General features: G+C 36.9%; 1 protein-coding gene across 1 annotated transcript in view; it reads left to right on the top strand.

Annotated features, from left to right (window-relative positions):
• The window catches only part of VWA3B (von Willebrand factor A domain containing 3B), a 210,705-nt gene that overhangs the window by 791 nt on the left and 192,733 nt on the right, over positions 1 to 17,181 (top strand). The window contains exons 2-3 of the mRNA XM_059942767.1: positions 3,948 to 4,175; positions 14,872 to 14,966. Of these exons, the coding sequence (XP_059798750.1) occupies positions 3,980 to 4,175; positions 14,872 to 14,966 (291 nt within the window). The 5' untranslated portion in view covers positions 3,948 to 3,979. The remainder of the gene's footprint in view (positions 1 to 3,947; positions 4,176 to 14,871; positions 14,967 to 17,181) is intronic.

Here is a 17,181-nt window from a genome sequence, read left to right as displayed (position 1 = left end):
GACTTTCACTTTTTTTTTTTTCCTTTTTCCATTTATACTTCCTCTTTCTATTTAGGAAACCCCTTTCTATTTCCCCAAACTTTGGCTCTTGGGATAGCTTTTAAAACTTAGGGAAGTGCTCAACTGGAATTTGTTGTTTCTAACTTCTGGGTTCCTCTATATTGTAATAACCTCAGAAGAAGAAACTGAATTATAATAGTAATAATAATAGCATAGTAATATCTGGGAAATGTCTGTTTAAAGAGACAGCTGTTTCCTGCCCTGAGAATCTTTGCCTTGTTTGAAGATCAGAATTCTCAGTAATTCTGAGTGATCAATTTAATTCAGCTCAACACCTGTACAAAGTACCTGCTGTATATAAGGCACCTTGCTGAGGACATTCATGTAGTTTGTCCCTGTAGTCATTGAACCTTCTTTCAATCTAGGGAGGACAAACCTGAAGTGGCCAAGGCCATATGGGTGAAGTATCAAAGCAAAAACTAGGGCTTTCCCAGGGGGAGGATGCAGAAGGTTGGTGAGAGGATCTGTAGAGTCTTAATGAAGGAGCAGGGTTGGAAATGAGCCTTCAAGGCTAAGATTCCATGCAGGAGAACGACCTGAGAGCAGCTTAGGTGTAGGAAAGCAGGAAGGCTGTGTGGAAGGGTTGCTTTGTCAGTTTACTTGACAACTTTGCTCTTGAAGGCTTCCTTGCTCTGACAGAGTAGCTCTTATCCCATCTGAGTAAATGATCCCTTCTGTTGGAGGTGCCCTTTCTCTCCTTCCTTCTTTGTTTTCTCTGGATAAGTTCGACTTTCCAAGCTTTCATTTCCAACAAAATGGGTATGCTCAAGCTAAAAAGCCTGAAGAATCAAGATCAGAATTAGAATGACTCATGTAGGTTCTCTGATCCAGTAGAGCCAACCAGACTTAAAAAAAACCTTCTTTTTAAAAAAAATCATTCTAATGCAAAAGGGACTGGGGCATACACCTTAGCTGGAGGATTCAGTTGCCTTTTGTTTGGAATTGAGAAAACGTCCCTTTGGCTTATAAACAAAAGCTATGACCCTTCTGAAATCTTCTTTAAGGTTCCAAATCCAGTTTAGTAGTCTTAGTAGGACAGTTTATGTAGCGGTGCTCCCTTTTTAACCTAGGGCGTGTAGCTTCCTCTAGTAAGAAGACTACAGGAGTTGGATGAATGTGTTTGAGAAGGAGAAAGATTAACTGGAAATGGTGAAATAGTGAAAAATATTCTGGAACTTCCTTTTTCTTGTTTCTATAGGAACCACTGGCCAAATTTAAAAGTTCTTCAGCTGGCAGTCTTTGTTGGACAGATCACAAAAAGAGAGTAGAAGCATATTAGTCTGCCTTCCTTGCTCTTTTCATGTTCTGTGATTCTAAAGGAGGAGGAGGAGGAGCCCAAACTTCATAGCTCTGGGGACATGGTGGGTAAAAAGAGGCTTGGAGAAAAAGTGGGTATATGAAACAAAGTACTAAAGGGTAATGACTTTTTTTTTTTTTTTAGCTTAAAAACATCCATGTATTAGCTCACAAACATGCAAGAGTATAAAGGGTAATGACTTTTAAGGAATTTATTTGTACATAGTTCTTGCCAATACATCAGGTGCTCACCCACACATAACTAATGTATTGCCACATTTGTTCCTTGCAGTGGACCTGGGAGTTAGGGTGTATTACCAATGTAGAGAGGAGGGATTGCTTGCCTAAAATGGCAGAATGGACCTACACAGAGTTTTCATTCTAAATCTTCCCACTCCCACACGATGCTTTCCAGATACTCTTGTAACATTCCCATCAAATTGAGCCCTTGTAGAAAGATCTTCACCAATAGCATGAGTTTGTGTACCTTTGGAATTCAACATATATGGACAATACATATTCACATAAACCTTCAAATAGAAATCATTATCTTTAAAAACTTGAAAATGATAAGCCAAGAAGCTTATTGAGCCTGAGCTCTGATAATAAAGGTTAGTGCTCTGTCTTCAGTGAGGACCTAGGAGCCCTGATGGACAGCAGTCTTACTGGAAGCAATCCGTAAGCTTGTACTGTAGGACCAGGCTGGAGGTCACTTATCACCATGGCAGAGTGGTTAAGAAATGGCTTTGACTTCTGCTTCTGCTTTACTGGCTATGGGTCCTGAACAAGTTCTTTAAATTCTTGAAGCTTCCAATTCCTCAAAGGTAAGTGGGGTGATAGCAGTGGGTAACAGATACCATGATGAAGAATTTGTGGATAGTGTCTTTAAAAAGCTCAGTTCCTGGCCAACAAATGGAAGTTGCTGCAGTTGGTTTTATTACTGTAAAGTTCACAGAACATAGACTCTGGAGTGGGTTAGAATCTCAGCTACACCCCCCACCAGCTGTGAGAACTGGGCAAGTTAGTTAAGCACTCTGTCTTGGTTTCCTCATCTGTAAGATGGGAATAATAGTACTACCTACTTCATAAGGTTATTGTAAGGAAAAGTATATACTACACAGAACATATATAAAGTTAAATAAATGTTTGCTAATAATAATACTTCTAACTTCTTTTCACAAAACCTCCCCAGCGTGGGTCCGATTGATTTCTGTTTGACTGAATTTGCATGTCATAACACTGATACTTTCAGAAAATAGGGTTAGAGTTTTAGAAATGGGAAAAGCGAGTTTTTCCATTGTTGAAAAAATGTTACATTCCAGGGAAACACATTTATATGCATTGCACATTCTAGATACAGAGGGAAGCAGAGGTTTCTACTCTTTCTCCAAGTCATCAGGCACTGCCTGAAGTTGCAGTGAGTGGGTTAAGATTACATTACAGTCAAGCTCCTCCTTCCCTGTGTGTACACCAGCTATGTTTAGGCAGGTCTAGATCAGTTCAGTGTATTGTATATTGCATTGAGTCTGGTTGGTCTCAGAACAGCTGGCTACATGAGCCAGAACGTTTAAGTACAACTTTCGAGTGAAGTCCCAGAGAATGAAACATGGGAAGGTGAGTCCCTGTATTCTATCAGGGCTGAGCCTCTGTCTGGTTCCCCCCATGTCCCTAGCTCCCAGTTAGCCACTCCACCTGAGAAAAGGTTTGTTTCCTTTCAGCGTTTTATCCTCTTTATCCTCTTTGGAAGAGAAAGGTCAGGTGTGATTATAACTGGAATACTGATGTATCATGAAGGTTCAGGAACGAATGTTTATTTTCCAAAATGGAAGAGTTTTGTATTTTTCTGATTATAAAAGTAAATCTTGTTTTAGAAATGTTTAAGTAGTGTAAAAGTTTAAACAGTATAGAAAAGGCGAAGACTACACATGCTTCCACCACACAGAGAAAACTACTGTAAAAATTGGCATATATCTTTCTAGATGTTTTTCTGAGTGTCTGTGGGTATACGCATGTAGATGTTGAGTTTTTTTTTTTTTTTAAGTTTTATTTTCACTTCTTTTTGTCATTAGGCTATATCCCACTGGGGATATACAGCTAAATTACTGCATTTTATTTATTTATTTATGGCTGTGTTGGGTCTTCGTTTCTGTGCGAGGGCTTTCTCTAGTTGTAGCAAGTGGGAGCCACTCTTCATCGCGGTGCGCGGGCCTCTCACTATCACGGCCTCTCCCTTTGCGGAGCACAGGCTCCAGACGCGCAGGCTCAGTAATTGTGGCTCACGGGCCCAGTTGCTCCGCGGCATGTGGGATCCTCCCAGACCAGGGCTCGAACCCGTGTCCCCTGCATTGGCAGGCAGATTCTCAACCACTGCGCCACCAGGGAAGCCCATAGATGTTGAGTTTTATGGATACCTTTTAGCCATACATGTAGATTATCTTCTTTGCCAACAAATATATAGTTTGTATTATAATTTTTACCTGATAGAATTCCACTGAATGGTTGCACTGTAATTTACACTAAACCAATCCTTGGTTGATGTTAGATTGTTTCCAAGTTTTCGGGAAGTCTGATGTTGACAATTGCCCTTACAGGAGGTCCCTATGACTTAGATCCTAGCTCAGAGATGGAGGTCCCAGGCTCACCTTCCGCCATCTCTGAGCAGCAGCTGCGGCGGCAAGAGGGACTGAGCAACACCAGAACAGACTCGGCCAAGCAGAGTCTCATCTCTTCTGAGGAATGGCTTCAACTGCATGGGCTTAAGAGCAACAAATTGACCTTGAAACAGATTTTGTCACAGATTGGATTTCCACATTGTGAAGGTATAATACTCAGAAAGCAACACTGGCTGGAAAACCCAACCAGCACGTCTCCCTTTAGCCTTTGAGGAGGTCGCATCAGTTCTGAAGGTCCCTCAAAAGCACAGGTCTCTGAGTTTATTTTGATCTCACATCCTTACAGGTAAAAAAGGTTTGCGCACAGACCCCCAATATATGTATCAGTATGTTATTTAGATGTACAATCATCAGTCCACATATTAAATATTTATAATGCTTAATTTCATTCTTTCTTCTTTGAAAGATGAAATAAAAAATAAATAGGAGTTATACCCCTTGTACCCCGCAGATGTCTTGCTCACCCCCTGGCATATGCAAACCCTTTTGGAGGCTATTGATTAGAACAATAGCTGTGTGTGGTTTCAGGGAGAACGTGCTATTTTCCTGTTGTGACCTGCCTGTTAATGGTCCAGTATTTTCTTAAATGTCTTGGTTAGAATGTTAGTTTTCAACTCCCAGGAGTACCGCCCTCCAACAGGGAGTATGGAAATGTGTGAGGGTTTTTTTTTTTTTAAATGACATGTTGACTTGAGTCGCTACTGAAATGTAGGGCCTGGGGACCAGGGGTACTGAGTGTCTTACAGTGTGTGATTGCCCACCCATTGGGACTGTGCTGGCCCACATTTCAGTAACACCCCACCTGAGGGAAACACTCCTTCAATCAGGGCAATTTTCATTACTAGGATTTTATTCTGAATTTGTCAATTAATTAATCAATTAAACATATTTTTTGAGCAGCCATTAACACTGTGTTTTTCACATTTTTCACCAGTTCCCTTGACAGCTTTGTTCCATGCTGGTAATAAGGAAGATCTAGGGGATGTGGGTGTTACAGACTGATCTGGGGGCCCATCCTAACGGCAAGGCCTTGCTCTTCAGGGCTCAAGCTGTGCTTTCTTATTTATCTTTCCACAAAGGCTAGTACAGCAGACTCTGTGCCATCTAAATACCTTTTAGATGTGGGGGAGTCTGCCAGAGTCAGGGTCTGTGGGATTCCTGTATAAAGAAACAAACTGAAAGCAGTTCTATCTCATGTTTCAAATAATTATAATTCAGTCATTAATATTAGCAAAATAGCAATTCTTTATATTTTGTCAAGGATTTTTCCATTTAAGATCTTGAAGGATATTGCTCCGTAATTTTCTTTTCATGTCCTTGTTAGGTTTTGGCATCAGGATTATGTGACCTCATAAAATGATTTGGAAGTATTCCCTTCTCCTCTATGTTCTGGTGGTGTTTGTATATGATTAGTACTATTTCAACTTTAAATGTTTGATAGAACTCACCAGCGAAACTTATCTGAGCCTGGAGTTTGTAAGAAAAGTTTCATAAGAAATTCAATTTCTGTAATTGACGTAGAACTATTCAGGTTTTCTGTTTCATCATGTCAGTTTTGGAAAGTTGTGTTTTTCAAGAAATTTGTCCCTTTCATGAATGTTTTCTAATATATTGGCAAAACATTGTTCAAAATATTCCCTTAACATTTTTTAAATACCTGTAGAATCAGTAGTGATGTTCCCTCTTTCGTTCTTGATATTGATAATTTGTGTTTTCTCTCACTTTTCTTGATAAGTCTTGTTAGGGGTATATCATACCTGTTTTAAAAGAATCAAATTTTGGGTTTGTTGACTTTTTTTTCTATCCCTTGTTTTCTATTTCATTGATATCTGCTTTGATCTTTATTATTTATTTCCTTCTACTTACTTTGAGTTTAACTTGCATTTCTTTTTCTATTTTAAGGTGGAAACGTAGATAATTGATTTTAAATCTTTCTTCTCTTCTCAAAATATGTTAGGACTTTTAAAGATATCTTTTTTGTAGTTGGATTTCTAATTCACTTCTATTGAGGTCAGAGAACATCTATTAGTCTTTGAAATTGACTGACATTTAACTTATGGCCCAGCGTGTATCTTGCTGCACATTTCATACATGCTTGAAAAGAATGTGTATTCTGCAGTTGTTAGGTGGTATCTATAAAGGTTAATTAGGTCAAGATGCTTGATAGTATTGTAGAGATGTTCTATGTCTTCAGTGTTTTTTTTTTTCTAGTGCATTTGTCCATTTCTCTCTTTAGTTCTGTCAGTTTTGTGCGTGTAGTTTGAAGCTCTAAATGCATACACATTTAAGATTTTCATATCTCTCTGATGAATTGGAAAATTTTAATAATTTTGAAATGTCCATCTTTATATCACATGGTAGTCCTTGTTTTGACATTTACTTTGTCTAATATTAATATAGCCACTACAGCTTCCTTGTGCTTCATTTTTACATGGCATATATGTTTAGACTCTTCACTTTCAAATTATCTGTACTCTCTGTCTTTAAAGAGTGCCCCTTTAACCCAGTCTCATAATCTGTCTTTTAATTGTAGTTTGGGTGTCTACATTTAATGTAGTAATTGACTTAGTTAGATTTAGGTTTACCATTTCTCTGTTTGTTTTCCATTTGTCCCATCACTTTCTTTCCCCTCTGTTTCTCCTTTCCTGCCCTCTTTTGGGTACATTGAATATTTTTGTATTTCATTTAATTCCATTTTTATTTTCCATTTGAATTCCAATAGGATTTTAAGGTACACCATTTTTTTAAAAATAAAGTTTTTTTTTTTTAAATTTTTTTATTTTTGGCTGTGTTGGGTCTTCGTTGTGGTGTGCGGGCTTCTCATTGCGGTGGCTTCTCTTGTGGAGCATTGGCTCTAGGCACACAGGCTTCAGTAGTTGTGGCACACAGGCTCAGTAGTTGTGGCTCGTGGGCTCTAGAACGCAGCGCAGGCTCAGTAGTTGTGGCGCGCAGGCTTAGTTGCTCCGCGGCCTATGGGATCTTCCCAGACTGGGCTTGAACCCGTGTCCCCTGCATTGGCAGGAGGATTCTTAACCACTGCACCACCAGGGAAGCCCAAGGTATACCTTTTTGCACTGCATTTTCAGTGGTTGCTCTAGTGATTATATCCTTAACTTGTCATGGTCTGGTAAAAGTTAGCTTTGCACTACTTCATGTAAAATGTAAGAATCTTATAATAGTATAGCTCCACTTATCCCCCACACCTGTCCTTGGTGTTATTGTTTTAATATATTTTATTTTTACATATATCATAAACCTCACAATCCAGTGTTATAATTATTGCTTTAAAAAGTCATTTGTCTTTTAAAGAAATTGAGTGGGAAAAAATAGCATCTTAAAATCCACATATTTACTGTTTATAATATTCATCCTTCCTGTAAGATTTGAAATTCCATCTGGTGTTTTTTCCTAAAGAATTTCTTTTTAAGTATTTCTTGTAGTGCTGGTCTGCTGGTGACAGATTTTTCTCAGTTTTTGTTCATCTGATATTGTCTTTATTTTTTTTCTCTTTTTTTGGATGATTGAGTGATTGATTGACATTTTTTAAATTCTGAAGTGATATATTCACAGGAAGTTGCAAAGATAATATAGACAGATCCCACATACCCTTCATCCAATTCTCCCACTGGTTATGTCTTATAAAATCATAGTATAATACCAAATCCAGGAATTTGACATTGATACACTGTGTGTGACTAATTCTATGTAATTTTATTTCCTGTTTAGATTTGTGTAACCACCACCACAATCAAGATACAGAACTGTTTATCACCACAAAGATCTCCCTTGTGGTACCCCTTTATAGGCATACAGATACTCTATCTCCCAAAATCCTTAACTCCTGGCAACCACCAGTCTGTTTTCTACATCTATAATTGTCTCATTTAGAGACTGTTTGTATATATGGAATCATACAGTGCATGACCTTTTGGGATTGGCAGTTTTTTCACTTGGTATTATTTCTTTGAGGTTCACGCAAGTTGTTGCATGTATCAATAGTTTGTTTCTTTTTATTACAGAGTAGTATTCCATGGTATGGATGTACCACTGTTTGTTTAACCATTCACCCATTAAAAGACATCTAGGTTGTTTCCAGTTTGGGGATATTACAAGTAAAGCTGCTATGAGTAATTGTTTACAGGTTTTATGTGAACATAAATGTTCACTTCTCTGGGATAAATGCCCAGGAATGCAATTGCTAGGTGGTATGTTAAGTGTATGTTTTGTTTTTATTTTGTTTTGTTAAGAAACTTGCCAAACTGTTTTCCAGAGTTGTTGTACTATTCACATCAGTAATATATGAGGGATCCAGTTTTTCCACATCATATCAGCATTTGGTATTGTCACCATTTAAAAATTTTAGCTGTTTTAACAGTTGTGTAGTGATATTTCATCATGGTTTCAATCTGTATTTCCCTAATGTCTAGTTTTGTTGAATACCTTTTCATGTGCTTATTTGCTATATATCATCTTTGGCAAAATAAATGTTTCTTCATGTCTTTTGATTATTTTCTAATTAGATTGGTGTCTTAAATGTTCATTATGTATTCTAGACAGAAGTCCTTTGTCACATACGTGTTTCACAGATATATTCTCCTAGTCTGTAACTTCTTTTTTCATGCTTTTAACAGAGTTTCTCAGTGCACAGGTGATGAGATCCAATTTATTTTTTTTCTTGTATAGACCTTGCTAAGTCTCAGAGTTTTTCTCCCCCCTTTTCTTCCTGAAACTTTTATGATTTTACACCCTACATTTAGCCTGTGATTAATTTATTTTTTGTATAAGGTTGATTTTTTTCGACTATGCCTATCCAATTTCTCCAGCACCTTTTATTGAAGAGACTATCCTTTCTCTTTTGAATTGCTTTTCTATCTTTGTTAAAAATTACCTGGTTGTACTTATATGGGGCTATTTCTGGGTCCTCTCTTTTGTTCTATTTATCTGTGTGTCTGTCTCTCCACCAAACCCCATACTCTTGATTACTATAATTATATAATGTCTTGACATTGGGTAGACTGATTCCTCCCTCTTTATTCTTTTTTCACAATTGTCTTAACTACTACTCTATTTTCTTTGCCTTTCCGTATAAATTTTAGAATAACCATGTCTGTCTACAAAAATATTACTGGGATTTTGATAGGAATTGCGTTAAACCAGTATATCAATTTAAGGAGAATTGGCATCTTTACTATGTTGAGTCTTTCAGTCCATGAATATGGAGTATCTCTTCATTTATTTACATCTTTGATTTCCTTCATCACCTGTCTTGTAATTTTCAGTGTACACGTATTGGACATGTTTTGTTAGATTTACTGTGTATTTCATTTTTCTGAGCAATTATAAATGAAACTGTATTTTTAATTTTGGTTTCCGCATGTTCATTGCTAGTATGTAGAAATATGGTTGATTTTTTAATGTTGATCTTCTATCCAGTGACCTTATTGAACTCGCATATTAGTTCTACGAGGTTTTCTTTGGTTGTTGTTGATTCCTTGGGATTTCTAGGTAGACCATCATGTCACCTCCAAATAGGGAAGGTTTTTATTCTTCCTTTCTGATCTATATGCCTTTTATTTCCTTGTCTTGTCATGATGGCTAGAACTTGCAGTATTATGTTGAATAGAAGTGGTAAGAGTAGACATCCTTACCTCATTTCAGATCTTAGGAGAAAGCTTTCAGTCTTTAACCATTAAGTATGATGTTAGGTTTATCAGTAGATTAAAAAAAAAATCAAGTTAAGGAAGGTCCCTTATATTTCTAATTTTCTGAGAGTTTTTATCATGAATGGGTGTTAGATTTTGTCAAATGCTTTTTCTGTGTCAGTTGAAAGGTTCATGTGATTTTTCTTCCCTAGCCTGTTAATTTGGTTGATTATATTGATTTTTGAATATTGAACCAGCCTTGTATCCTGGAATAAACATGACTCCATCATGTTGTATAATTCTTTTTATACTATATATTGCTGAATTCTACTTGCTAATTTTGTGTTAAGGAGTTTTGCATCTGTATTCATGAAGGATATTGGTCTGTAGTTTCTCTTCCTTTATACTGCCTTTGTCAGGTTTTGGTATCAGGGTAATGCTGGCTTCATAAAATAAGTTGGGAAATGTTCCCTTATCTTCTATTTTCTGGAAAATATTGTATAGAATTTAATTCTTTCTGTGTTCAGTAGAATTATCCAGAGAACCTATCCAAGCCTGGGGATTTCTTTTTCTAGAAGTTTTTAAATTACAAATTTCTTTCCTTAATAAGGTATAGGACTATTCAAATGATCTATTTTGTATTGAGTGAGTTGTGGTAGTTTTCATTTTTTGAGGAATTGATTCATTTCATCTAAGTTGTTTAATTTATGTATGCAGAGTTGTTTGTAGTATTCCATTATTCTTTTGATGTCTGTAGGGTTTTAAGTGATAGTCCCTGTTTCATTCCTGGTATCAGTAATTCATGTCTTCTATCTTTTTATCTTTGTCAGTCTTGCTAGGGGTTTGTCAATTTTATTGATCTTATTAAAATACCAGTTTTTAATTTAATTGATTTTCTCTATTTTTCTTTGTTTAATTGCGTTGATTTCTGCCTTGATCTTTATTATTTCCTTCTGCATGCTTTGGATTTTATTTTGCTCTTCTTTTTCTAGTTTCTTCAGGTGGGAGCTTTAGATTATTGATCTGGGGCTTTTCAGCTCTTCTTATGTCAGGATTTAGTGCTATAAATTTCTCTCTTTGAGACTGCTCACATTTTCATATGTTGTATTATCATTTCATTTCATTATCAATTCATTTCATTGTATATCATTTCAGTTAAGAAAGTATTTTTTATTTCTGTTGAGACTTCTTTGATTCAAGGATTTTTTTTTTTTTTTTTAGAAGCATGTTATTTAGTTTCCAAGAGCTTGGAGATTTTTTCTCTTATCTTTTTGTTATTGATTTCTAGTTTGTTTCCACTGTGGACAGAGAACATACTCAGTTTCAATTCTTTTAAATTTTTCGAGGTTTGTTTTCTAGCCCTGGATATGGTTTACCTTGGTATATATTCTGTGGTACTTGAATGTGTATTCTTCTGTTGTATGGAGTATTTTTTAAAATAAATGCCAATTAGATCCTGTTTATGATGGTGTTGTTGAGTATTCTTGCTGATTTTCTGTTTAGTTATTCCATCAATTGTTGACAGGAGTGATATTGAAATCTTCAACTATAATTGTGGATTTGTCTGTTTCTACTTTCAGTTCTATCAGTTTTTACTTTACATATTTGCAGCTCTATTGTTTGGTGCATGTACATTTAGAATTGCAAAGTCTTCCTGGTGGATTGACACTTTTATAATTATATAATGTTCTCCTCTATCCTTAGTAATATTCTTTGCTCTGTAGTTTACTTTTTTTACATTAATATGGTCAATCCTGCTTTCTTTTTTTTAATATTTACATGACTTATCTTTTTTGTCCTTTTACTTTTAACTTATATATCATTATATCTGAAGCAAGTTTTTATAGACACTTTATTATTGGGTCAGTTTTTAAATCCTCTTTGCCAATCTCTTTTAATTGTTGTATCTAGACCAATTATATTTAATGTAATTATTTATATGTTAGAGTTTGTCTGACATTTTATTTTTTGTTTTCTGTTTTTTTCCTCTGTTTTCCATTTATTTCTTTTTCTTGCCTATCTTTGGGTTACTTAAACATTTTTCAGAATCTTAAAAAATTTATCTATAGTATTTTTTGAGTGTATCTCTTCACACAGCTCTTTTAGTGGTTGTGCTAGGTATTACATTATAAATATGTAACTTATCAAAGTCTACTGGTGTCAGCATTTTATCAGTTTGAATGAAGAATGGTAACTATTTCCCTTTATGTGCCTTTAATCTCCTCATTTATAATATGCTTTATTATTTTTCTTCATACATTGAGAATCACATTAGGCTGTACTATACTTTTTGATTCAACCATCAAGCAATTTAGAAAATTCAAGAAGAGAAAGTCTGTTTTATTTACCCATATTTATGCTTACTGTGTTCTTCCTTCCTGATGTTTCAGGGTTCTTTCTTTTATCATCTCCTTCCTGTTTATAGAACTTCCTTTATTTATTCTGTAAGAATAGCTCTGCTGGCAACATTTTTTTTTCTTTGTCTGACAATATCTTTATTTCTCCTTCATTCCTGAAGAATAATTCCACCAGATACAAGATTTGGGGTTGACAGTTCTTTTCTTTTAGCACTTAAAAGACATTGTGCCACTTCCTTCTGGCCTCTGTGATTTCTGATGAGAAATCCACTGTCATTAGAATTGATTACCTATATTAGTATGTAAATGTTTTTACCCTAATGTTTCTTTATTCAGTTCATTACATCTCCTTTATACACTTTCATATCATGTCCTCATTTTTAATCTCTTACAAGAATTTATGCATTTTACATCTGTTGATATTTATCATATTGGAAGTTAAAACTAAAACCCTTAAAAATATTTATTAATTCATTTAAAAGTAACAAACCCATTATATGTTAACATAACATTTTTAAGAAAAATATGTTTTTTAAAATAAAAATGGTAGTGAGAAGAGTGGCACTGTTTCATATTTTTGCAAATCCCTTTAATATTTGTCCCAATAGAAAACAGCTAGATTCTCATATCTGCTTTTTAAAAAATAACAGCTTTATTGAGATGTAATTCACATACTATACGATTCACCCATTCAAAGTGTGCAATTCAATATTTACAGATATGTGCAACCATCATCACAGTCAACTTTAGAACATTTTCATCACCGCAGAAAGAAACCGTGTACTTCTTAGCTATGCACCCTGCCCATCAGGCCCCAGCCCAAAGCAGTCTACTTTCTGTTGCTATAGATTTTCTTGTTCTGGACATTTTATATAAATGGAGTCATATAATATGTGGTGTTTTGTGACTGACATCTTTCACTTTTTAAAAAATAATTAATTAATTAATTAATTTTTGGCTGAGTTGGGTCTTCGTTGCTGCGCGTGGGCTTTCTCTAGTTGTGGCGAGTGGGGGCTACTCTTCGTTGCGGTGTGTGGTCTCATTACGGTGGCTTCTCTTGTTGCGGAGCATGAGCTCTAGGTGCGTGGGCTTCAGTAGTTGTGGCACATGGGCTCAGTAATTGTGGCTTGCAGGCTCAGTCGTTGTGGTGCACGGGCTTAGTTGCTCCGTGGCATGGGGGATCTTCCCGGACCAGGGCTCGAACCCGTGTCCCCTGCATTGGCAGGCGGATTCTTAACCACTGTGCCACCAGGGAAGTCCCTGACATCTTTTACTTAATGTGATGTTTTTAAGATTCATCCATGTTGTAGCATGTACCAGAACTTTATTCATTTTATGGCCAAATAAAATCAGGAGATGAATTGTATGGATATTCCACAGTTTGTTTATCCACTTACCAGTTGATGAGTGGAGAGCTGATTCGTATTCTAGCAAGCAGTTAACTTGGTTGGACTCAGACTCCAAACTCTGCCTCCCTTATTAAATAAATGCAAATCTCACCAGTTTCCTTTTTTCAAGGATTAATGCTACTTTCTGCCTGTTCTTGATTGCTCTCTGGTGCCTTCAAGTAGCTATTTTAATATTTTGCCCAGGGCTTATAATTTTTTTCTGTGTGAGAGTTAGCCAATAAAATCTACTTCACCATTATTGGATGGGGAATTCACAATGCTTTAATTTTAATTGGCAATACAGCTATGGAGCCTTATGTAGATTCATCTTCTTCAGTTCTCAGAAAATAGCCCTCTCTCCTGACTCCAGAAAAATGTCTTAGGTAAAGAGAGAATGCTACTGGTGATTTGAAGCTGCTCTGTAAATGTCAGTCAAGATGTTGAAATCTTAGAAATGAAGATTTTAAAGATTGAGAGATTTATTGAGTGAGGTTATTGCTGATGGGATTCAAGTATCCATTCTTTGCTCTTTACTATTATGGACATTGAACTTAAAGACTTGTGAATTTTATCATTCCTGGTGATTTGGGACCAAACCTGGTCTCTAAAATTCAGCCTTGCCCCTTCTGCCTTTCCCAAGTAGGCTGTGATCCTGCCTCCCTAGAAAGGCAAAGGAAAGGAAGTGTTGGATCAAAGAGTACCACCACTTTCTCTACCACCTTTGGGACTTAATAATACTAACAATAACAACAACAATAAAATAATTATCACAATAAAACAGCTCCATGAAGCCTTACCTCATCTCTGTCCTGCCAAGTCATAATTAGTCCTTGAAACCTTCTGTTAGTTCTGCGAAGGAGTAAACATATGTTTCAGGAAGCACTGTACTCCCATTCTGTAAGCACTGTGTCTAGCACATAGCGGGTGCTCAATGAGTGTTTATGGGATGGATGTTGAACAGCTGAGCATATGCTCTGAGAAGAAAGTGGTCTTGACATCCTGTATGAGTGTTCTGACTCTATTCCCTACTTGCTTCAACTCACTCATTTATTCACGAATCCCCACTCGAGAGAACAGTAGATAATATCTAAGTTTAATTTTTAAAATTCTGAAAACTAAGCCCAAGTCCTGAATAAAAGATTTCCAGAATTAAACACAGTTTCTATGTCATCTTTTTGACCTCTGCCTTAATCATTCTGGACAAAAGAACCAGGAGACCAAGAAACAAACCCTGTTCTTCCTCCCCTTTCATTCATGCATTACAGGATTTCACATGTCATAAACAGTCACATTTATCATAGCACCTAGAAATACTTCATTATCTAGAACAGAATACTAAGCATCACGGATTTTTGGTGTCCCTGGGGATATAATCTGATGTCAGAGAAAAACATTTTGAAATAAAATAAGTGTTGATTATGTACCATTTTGACTGCTTTTCTTTATAAACATGCAGATTATGTGACGTCTCTGGGGAGACTTGTGGCTTCCCGGTATGCAGACGGCCTGTTTCCACGGATCTACACAACGGAAGATGGCAGAGTGTACAATGTAAGTCGGAGTTCCCTCGATGGCCGGGTCCTGGGACACGCTGCTGAGGTCTACATGGAGAGGCAGGCAGGCCAAGGCCTTATCAGGGCTGGAGGATTTCTTCTGACTGTGTGTAGACAGTGGTGAATGTCACGGCCCAGGAACTGGGGAGAGAAGCACTTGACCCATTAGAGATGAGAGCAGAAAGGTCTTGACCAGAGGTGAAAACCTTTGCATATCAACACTTTGTTTTGCCTGGAAAATAAAGAAACAAAGCAGTATGACAGAAGTTAGCTGAAAGGCAAGCGCAAGCTGCTGTTATCTGGTAGATGCTCTAGGAATAGAGGACCCCTGATGCAGGTAGTAGTGGACAGAGATTGAGCGGCACCTCTTACTGGAGTCCTTCATTCCCAGCAATTCAACACGTGATTCCTGCGTGCCCTCAACACGTCAGGCGCTGTGCACACCCCGGCCACCACAGGGAGCTCCAGAGACACACGTCCCATCATGTTGCTTCATGGATACTTTTTCATGTCACTGTACATTCATGTACCACCTGGATGGTTATTTCTTAACATTTAAAAACTGTACATTACTTTTATTTTATTTTATTTTGGTGGCACTGCGCAGCTTTTTTATCTGAACCACCTTAAAATCAATGTGGCAATATTGAAAACGTCTGTCTTTGCCATCTAATTCCACCCGCACGGCCCCTATGACATGGTCCCACCCTGGTTTCTGTGTTATGGTAGAGGTGTGTAGTAAGTTCCGTGAATTCTGGTGAGGGAGTTAGGAATTCTGCATTAGGGAGCTGTGGAAAGCAGCAGAAGACAATGCTGGTGCTTCAGGAATAAGCTTGAGAGACACGGGGGCGCGGGGAGGGGGCTGGGATGAGAACGAAAGGAGTTGAAGGCAGAGGGGCCAGCATGAAAAATGTAGAATTACATGGTGTGTTCCGAAGACACATTTTCCTTAACCATTTAGGTGTTTGGGGGTGTTGTGAAGATTATTAAAGTTGTTTTTTTGTTTTCTTTGTAAGTACCAGATCTTTTAACGTCTGATTCTTCACAGCATAGGGCACCCTTTTTTCTTATTCCTTTTGTCTGTCTCCTGCCTCCCTACACCCTGAAAGGCCTTGCACGATTTTGCCTGACCTGTGTGAACGATGCTTTATTTGTAAGTCACCTTTCAGGGGCAGCCCCTAGAGTGTGGGTGGCAGCTCTGGGTGATCAAGTAATCCAGGTACAGGGGAGCTTGGCCTGAGAGACAAGAGGACATAGGACAAAGGCTGTGAGCGGGAGGATGGGTAGTGGGGTGGCATCCCTTAGAGGAAGCCAGGCAGATGTGCTGGCATGTTTAGAAGCATTTTCAGAAATATTTTTGGCATATTATGCTTAGGCAGATGTTTCAGTGAGACTTTCTTTTTCATCTGCCTTTGCTGATCTCTCTTTTCTTCTACCTAATTTCTCCCCCAGCCCAACCCAGTTTTCTCTGGAGTCTCTGAATTTTATCTAGATTTGTTGAATACAAATTTTTTAAATTTAATTTTTATTTTTTATTAGAGTACATTGTTGATTGACAATGTTGTGTTAGTTTCAGGTGTACAGCAAAGTGATTTAGTTATACATATACACATATCCATTCTTTTTCAGATTCTTTTCCCATATGTTTTTACAGATTATTGAGTAGAGTTCCCTGTGTTATACAGTAGGTCCTTGTTGATTTTATATATAGTAGTGTGTATATGTTAATCCCAAACTCCTGATTTATCCTTCCCCCGCCACCTTTCCCCTTTGGTAACCATAAGTTTGTTCTCAAAGTCTGTTGAGTCTGTTTCCATTCTGTAAATAAGTCCATTTGTATCATTTTTTTAAAATTCCACATATAAGTGATATCATATGATATTTTTCTTGTCTGACTTCACTTAGTATGATAATCTCTAGGTTGAATACAAATTTGATGTCATTTATGAAATGATACAATTCAACGCCAGATGCCAAGTATGATACAGATGCATTTTTTGTTATATTCATTCGTTTTATTTTTCAGATTCCACATGTGATTACATACAATATTTGTCTTTCTCTGTCTGACTTATTTCACTGAGCATAATACCCTCCAGATCCATCCATGTTGTTGCAAATGGCAAGCTTTCATTATTTTTTATTGCTGAGTAATATTCTATTTATGGCTGAGTAAAATTCTACCTGTGTAATATTCTATTCTATTGTGTGAT

This window comes from Balaenoptera ricei, chromosome 13, assembly GCF_028023285.1.
Source record: "Balaenoptera ricei isolate mBalRic1 chromosome 13, mBalRic1.hap2, whole genome shotgun sequence".
Classification (NCBI taxonomy): Eukaryota; Metazoa; Chordata; class Mammalia; order Artiodactyla; family Balaenopteridae; genus Balaenoptera; species Balaenoptera ricei.
This window is presented reverse-complemented; position numbering and strand designations above follow the sequence as displayed.